The sequence below is a fragment of the Ambystoma mexicanum genome, chromosome 7p (assembly GCF_040938575.1).
Source record: "Ambystoma mexicanum isolate Mex_15411 chromosome 7p, UKY_AmexF1_1, whole genome shotgun sequence".
Lineage (NCBI taxonomy): Eukaryota > Metazoa > Chordata > Amphibia > Caudata > Ambystomatidae > Ambystoma > Ambystoma mexicanum.
The window spans coordinates 34,691,527-34,699,404 of record NC_090939.1 but is presented as its reverse complement, the minus strand read 5'-3'; the positions used below and the strand labels follow the sequence as shown (position 1 = coordinate 34,699,404).

Here is a 7,878-nt window from a genome sequence, read left to right as displayed (position 1 = left end):
CCGCACCTCACAGTGCTTCCAGGTACGTTGTGAATAAGGGATGCCATTGTGGCCATGGAATTACAGGCCTACCTGGTGTTTGCAGAAATGATGGGCGGTGTTGGTCTTTGCATGATGATGCGCAGGTTCTAGTCTTGATCCCACCTTTGTCGCCAAATATGTTGTATAATGAGAGGGGGCAAGGGTTCCTTATATAACCATATGTAAGGAGGTAAGTATATAGGACATGGGTGTCCTGTGCTGCTTTGCTGCCCTGAATCAGTCTTCAGTCCCTCATTAGGAAGAGCGCCGGGAGCCCGGACTGCTCCTTTGCATAGGCACCTTAACAACTGTTCCTGACACGCTTTCCCAGCTTTCTGCAGGAAGTCTTGCAAGACTACGCTGCCTCGCGTGATCTTGTAAGGTCCTTACAGAGGTTCCGGCTGAATCTTTATCAAACCAAAGACTTATTAGCCACGTGACAGATCATTTCTATAGATTAAAACATCTGCAGATTTTGTGGGGGTAAAACACAGTCTGAAACCATTAAACATTTATTGGTGTTGTGTCCCAAATTAGCAACCAAATGAGCTCTATATTTTAAAATGTAGTTCAATGAATTGAAGATTTTAAAAGTTGAAGTATTACGGAATTACTTTTTTCATACTAAACATCTAGCTGTAAGAATTTCAATTGTCAGATTTATGAATTCTCGGAATCTCATGTGAAGTACACCTAAGGATTTGAGTCAAATCCGAAGTTGCTATGAGTAGGTTATTCTTTTGATCGCACATAATGAGTCATACGAGATGTCAAACAACCATGCATGTAACCATCTATGTAAAACTGACTGATGATAAAACTTACTTTTACCCTTTTTTCTTATTTTACATATACTCTTTAATCATTGCCTTTTTAAGACATTTCACTTTTATGCTCTTTTTTATGTTCACTTTTCAAAGAAGATTTTAAAAATCTTACTTCGTTTATTGTTGTTAAATAATTGAAAGGTTGATATTCTTTTTTATTTCAACCAAATCAATCAATAAAAAATTAAAAAATAAAAACATTATTGAAGGCATCCTCTTGTCTGGAGAGTAGCAACCTTAGTTATTCAATTCAATTTAAAATAATGTCTGTAAGAATATTTCTGCTTTTTCTGACCCGTCCAATTTTGCATTCTTTCAGTGGGCCTGCATCTGATCACGCCCCTCCAGACTTTTCCCCTTGAAATGCCATAGTTCCACTACTTTATTGTGTACATTTGGAGCACTGCATAAGCAAACAGAACACACGGCAGCAGCAGAACAGAACACCTTCAAATCCTGCTGCCACGCCTGCCAGTGCTTTCCCGCTCGAGATGTCACGAGGCCGTCAGACGATATTGGCTTCACGCCACGTAACGTGACGCTCTCAAAGTCATGTGACCCAGAGTAGCCCGACTGTTGCTAGGGGAAGTGCCTAAGGGCTGGGGATCTCGGCGTACCTTTATTTCCGGTAGTGTGCGACACTTCCGGCTCTGAGAATTGACGTAGTGTTTACGCGCGCGAGTGCTACAAATGGAGGTCCCGGAGGCGGCCGTGGCGCCCGTGGCGCCCCTGCACATGGAGACAGAGGAGAGCGAGACGCCCCTGCGCACGCACAGCTTCCTCTTCGGCTGCATGCTGAAAGGCGCCAAGACGAAGGTCTCCTTCCCAGGGGGCGGCGGCGATGACCTGCGGGAGCAGGTGACCCTGCGCACCGTCAGCCTGGGCCCCGATGCCCCGGACGTGCTGCACGTGTTGGCAGTAATAGGAGAGACCCAGGAGGGCTCGCTAGTGCGAGTGCCTGTGGCCACCCTCCGTCCCTCCCTTCTCACCTGCGTGCACCTGGGGGGCCTGGAGCTGACCCCACCCGTCACTTTCTGGCTCACGGCGGGCACCGGACCCCTGTACATCAGCGGCCAGCACCTGGTGGCCTTAACAGAGAGCGAAGCTGAGGCCGCCAAGGCGGCGGCGAAGAGGGAGGCTGCGGCACAGCCCCCAGCAGCACAGACGGAGGAGAGGCTCATGAGCCAGCGTTACGCTAGCGCCGGGCCGCCGCCACCCGAGACCCCGACCCTGGAGCAAATGAAGGAGAAACTGGTCGCCCTCTCGTCAAATAACCGCGGCGCCCCCTCGAAGCACGGCGGCATCCCCACGACGCTGAAAAAGTTTCGCAAGTTCGCGGCCTCCACTTTAGGCACGGACGTGCCCCGCATTGTGCAGCAGCTGTGGCAGTTTGTGCGGAAAGAAGAGTTGAACGAGCCGCCAGCCCCCCGTGCTTGGGACGCCCCTCTGACCGTAGAGCAAATGAAGGATAAGCTGCTCTCCCTCTCGTTAAAGCGGGGCAGCATCCCCAGAACGATGGCCGCCTTTCAAACGTTCGCTTACTTCACGTTTCGCACGTGCGACCCCCGGATCTTGCGGCAGCTGTGGGAGTTTGTGCTGAGAGAAAAATTACACAAACCGCCAACAATCGGTGACAATACCCCCTCCCTCGCCGTAGAACACATGAAAGAGGCACTTTTCTCCATCTCGGTAAAGCGGGGCGGGATCCCCGACACTTTCAAATCGTTTCGGAAGTTCGTTCACTTTACTTTCGGCACGGGCGAAGTGCAGGTTGTGCAGCATTTGTGGGAGTTTGTGCTGAGGGAACAACTAAACAAACCGTCAGCACCCAGGGATAGGGACGCCCCTCTGACCGTGGAACAAAGGAAAGAGAAGCTGGTCTCCCTCTCAAAGTACGGCATCCCCACAACGATGGAAAAGTTTCGGAACTTCGCGGCCTCCAATTTAGGCACGAACGACCCTCGGGTTGTGCAGCATTTGTGGGAGTTTGTGCTGAGTGAAAAATTAAACGAGCGGCCACGGGTTCATTTCTGGCAGATGACTTGAGAGCACGGTGGCCTTTGCCACGCTTCAAATATGACATTAAAGCATCCTACCGAAAATCCGGTCTCTTTTTGTGTTAAAAAATGTTGGATTTCTATTGCATAGAGCATTATACTGTGTTCCGGAAGCAGGTACAAATCCCTAACCTAAACTCATGGAGTTGTTTATTCTGTACTCCTCTGGTATGCCAGATTCGCAAAGATATATCAAAACCGTGCTTTTTGCATATATCAACTATTGGGGAAAATTCTTGTTTCGAAAAGGCTTCATGTAAAGGTAGAATTTTGTGTCCAAACCCTTGAATTGGCTGTGATTGTGCACACTTTCAAAACCATGAATCAATCAACATGGTGGTGGATGGATAAAAATGCAACTGAAATTGGTACTGAGTCATGCGGTTCAGATTATTGATCAATAAGAGTGCAATATAATGGTCTGTGACATGAGAATCCCTATGGAGCATCCCCTGTAAGATAAAGGTGGACATGTGGGGGCAAGAGGTATTCCCTAAAGTGGATGGGTCTGGAGATGTTCTCCTAGATCAGAAGAGAGTTTGAAAGTAAAATGTCCTAATTGCAAGCGGAAGGAGGGCTGTGTTCAAAAGAACCTGTGGTGGAGTTGATTAATAGAATTATGTCCGATTTGGATAGTACTGGTTGGAACGGGTACTAATGCCTGAATTAAGAGAGTAGCCCCAGGAATGAGTACGTTACCCTCCCTATTCCCAAAATAACAGTGCTTTTATTGGCTACGTTGGTGTAACCTATATTAGTGCTGGGGGGCGTCCGCAGACCGCAGGCTGAAACTTAACATCTCGTAAAAGTGACTGGTGTGGCTTCTGATCGTCTAGGTAAAAAGTATAGTCTGAAAACAAGAAAATCTGAATAATCTCAGGTTGCGCCTAATTCTAAAGAATTATTCTTGAGCCAAAGAGAATTTGAGAAACCTTAGACTTTATAATTCAGGATCATGATTGGTGTGTAAACATCCAGCAGGATTTTTGATAAGGTCTCTATGAGCTGTGTGCCTGCCCATCTTCCTTGTGGGTGCTGCACAGAATTTTAGCAGTGCACACAGACGATATACACCTATTTAAACAAGATTTAACTGAGCACAAGGCACAGCAAAGACCTAGTGGTTCCTTTCTCTCAAAATAACATTAATCTTTGATATTCTAGTGTAGCCTATTTGCATTGCCCTACTATGCAAGCTTTACCTCCACCTAAACACCCTTAAATAGAATACACCCACAAGAGGTTACAAATTAATATGAAAAGGTGGATCCGTGTATAGAAGATATCTCCCCAACTACGATTCCTATACTTGATTCTACCACCCTTATACCATATGACACACACTTCTGGCCAAAGCCATAATCGGACACTACCTGACGGTCTTGGCTCTGCGAAAGGCTACCAGACTAGTACCTACATCTACTTGTTATAATATGAATGATATTCAAGCACAAGAATTTCTGTTTCTCTTGGTGCCTTAGCAAAAGCATCATCCAGGCTATGTAACTCAACTGTCTGCTCAAATATCAGTTAATGACTGAGTAAGCAAGCTACTAGGATATGTAACCCCATTCCATCCTTCCTTTTTGTAAATGTCCCCCAAGCACTTTGTAGCTGCCCCATTGCAAGTTAAACCATTATGAAACTCCAATATGAATTTGCCCTCTAAGGATTTTGAGTAGGCAAATGTCATGCGCAGCATCCACTACTTTAGCATTGCTGACATTACTCTGTGAGTGGAGAGCTACATTGCAATGGGGTCGTTACGTGTTGGGCGGTATGGGTTAAATGCAGTGTTATGAACATACACTGCTGCATTATCGCACTGCCCAGCTATGAGTTTGGTGGACCCTTGGAGGAATTGTTGCATACATTCTGCAGAAAAAGTCTCATGCTGATTTACTCTGCCACTTGTATGGTAATTCTGTTGGGCGGTATTCTAGCAGATTTACTTCTGGAATACCACCCAACTCTTGATGAACCCCACTATCATTTTCTTGTCCTGCAGGGGCTAGTTGATATGGCTTATGCATTTCTATGTTCATATGTAGCAATTCAGATAACCACAATGCTTTTCACTACATTGCTTTTCACACAATCTGCAAGCTTTCCAAGTTCTATGGTGGATAGACGTAACAAATTATATGGTAACTCACTGCTATACAGAAACTTTTTTACTGAGCACTTGTACGATCCTACCCAACAATTTAAAGAGGGGGTATGTTGCAAACAATCTTGTATGTACTTCATAATAATTGGGCAAATGCATATTTATGACATCTTAAATCCGAGCACTTGGTTGGTATTCTAACTGTCCACACCCTTACACCTGGTGTGGGTTCTCAGGATTTGCTGAATCATAGGTCCAGAGCTTGACAATACATCGATAACTCCATTTGGCAGATGTACCAAGACTGCACGTCCAGAGCGTCTTTGGAGGCGCTTGAACACTCCATTGATCGTTATTATGCAGAGAACTGCGTTCCGAGCAGGACTGAAGTGAATAATCTGACCCTGGTGCCCTTTCCCAGTGGAAGACCAATGGGGAGCCCTTGGGGGAGGTTGTGGATTGTAATTGTAGACAGGACTCTACTATTCAGCCCCAATGGGGTGTTTGTCAGGCCTTGATGACAATCCTGGAATGTGGAATTATGTCACTTTAGTGTGCTTCTGTGCATTTCTGCCATGATTGGGGACCTTGGCAGCCCCCGACCTGAATTCCTGGAATCTCGACCACCAGAACAGACAGGCGTTCAGCAGGCGGACTCCTGCTCTTCGAATTCCGGAGTGGTACTTGGAGCTGCCGATTCCTTCTCAGGCTCGAACACAGCACAGGTATCTCTTCTCGGTTGCCATCTTAACAGCTTTACCGCAGTTGTTTCGGAACTAAAGATGGAATTCAGGTCTGAATGCGATGGAAAAAGATGCAGGGAGACTGGACTCCTGTTTGGAGGGGATAAGTGGGCTAGCAAAGCTGATGGTTGCCGGTGCTGTGGTGCCCAAAGCTTCTTTGGCCTTGGATGCTGTTGATGGCCATCCTGATCACTCTGATGTGTTATATGGGTAATTGAACCACAACGCTTGAGGGACCCAGTACTGGCTTTGGCACTGGTCTGGCACACTTGGACATAGAGGTCTTGAAGAGTAAGCCTGGTCCTGATGGGAGTACTGGCCACAGACATTTCGAGATCCCAGAGGAACAAGATTAATTTCAACGCAGCCTAATCCGCATATTTGTAATCTTGATGCAGTGACTATGCAATTCGTTACTGCCTCGGACAAGCTCTGATGGATTGTCACAGGGCACTGGGGGATCCAATTATCATAACTGCGCTCCCACCGATCTCTCGGGCTGCTCCTAGTACCTTACTGGGTCATAGAGGTGCAGAAGACGATCCTGAGAGCAGAGTAGTGGTTGGTTCTTGCCCCTTGCCATCCACCCCTGAGTTCTGTGATTGGCTAGAGCTGATTTCGTCAGGCCTGGGACTCGATTAAGTTCTTAGCTCTCTGTGCACCTCTTCATGGTGATGTGAACATCTATGTATCTAGTAGTGTGCCACCTTTGCCTATGAGAGTGTGTTCCACGTTTGCAACACTTGTTGCATTCCTCGTCTGGTGTAATGGGATCGACTCTTCTTTTCCACCGCTGGTGAATGCCCATTTTCTGGTTCGGCTGCATCACATGTTCGTAGACCACAAAATCGAGCTCTTGAGCTTGCATTTATGAGGATTTATCTGCAGCTATTCCCTTGTCGTTTAGAGTTTGGAATGCGGCCATGTATCTCTGACCTTGGCTGTGAGCCTGTTTTGCGCTCTGTTTAGCCTGATCCAGTCCTTGTCTCGTGCTCTGTGGCTTGAGACCTCTAATTTTAGACGTATACTATGATTTCTCCATGCTCGTGTTATATTAAGTAACCTATAAGTTAGTCACGCATGGTCCTACTGGGCTCCATATATACTCCTGTAGTTCCATAGGATTATTTCACATATGCATCTGCAAGCTTGCTCAGGATCTCTTGCGTTTCTACGTTACTGCATTTGGTTTATGAGAAAAATAATAAAAGCTTTGCCAGTATGTAAATGTATCCGTCCTCTAACTATAGAACGGTGTAAGCATGTTCTTTGTGTATGCAAATATATGTTCGTGTAATGCGGTGCAGGGCTGCAAGTGTGCTTCATGACTACCGCTACTATGTCGTGGTGTCACTGATGACATCCGCATTGTGGCTTCTTAGTGCTTAATCAAGGCAGTCCATTATTGTAGTCGGGTCTACGACCTCCATCAGGTTCTCTGGATCTGTATTGGACATGGTCGGAACGGTTGTCTGAGGGGAATACCTTTTTGTGTACGTGTCAGCAAACGGTGCACTTGGGGTTCATCCGAAATAAGATGGGTGACTTGGAGCACTCCTGGCTCTATGTCCTGTCATGACCTTGGCCGTGAGGAGAGGCATTCCCGGGACCCTCTCTTCAGTCCACCTGGTGGACTCGTCGCCCGCTTCATTATATGGTACTACCCTCATCCAAGGTAGCCATATTTTGACCAGTCCTTTGATATGTCCGTAGTAATTTTCACGATCGTCAAAATTCCAGTTCGTGTACTTGCAGTCTTCCTCAGGGTTGCACCATACCAATTTTCCTCCGAAATTCTTGCCGTCATATGGGTTGTCTAACTTCATTGTATCCTGGGGCAATAGTGGACATTCTCTTATTCTTGTCCTCATCTTGTCTCTTTCCTCCACTATTTTGTCCTTTTCACCTCCTACAGTCACATCACCTTCATTCCTATCGATTTCTCTGTTGTCTTACGACATTGGTGATGCAGATTGTGCCATTCTCTCCGTCATTGACGGGTACGAATGTGCAACAGGAACTCCCCATCTTTGCACAAACTCCTCCTTCGTTTGCTGTTAGAAGGTCCAGAACATATATATTCTGGTGCGCCATCAACCTTACTGCTCGGAGCTCTTATT

The 7,878-nt window shown here is 46.5% G+C and overlaps 1 protein-coding gene across 1 annotated transcript; it reads left to right on the top strand.

The window, feature by feature from the left end:
* The first annotated feature begins 1,435 nt into the window (after nucleotides 1-1,435).
* On the top strand, nucleotides 1,436-3,273 carry LOC138525650 (nucleophosmin-like). Its single transcript, XM_069635710.1, has one exon. It carries the CDS (start codon nucleotides 1,539-1,541, stop codon nucleotides 2,892-2,894), a length of 1,356 nt encoding a protein of 451 aa, XP_069491811.1. The 5' UTR covers nucleotides 1,436-1,538; the 3' UTR covers nucleotides 2,895-3,273.
* The last annotated feature ends 4,605 nt before the right edge of the window (nucleotides 3,274-7,878 follow it).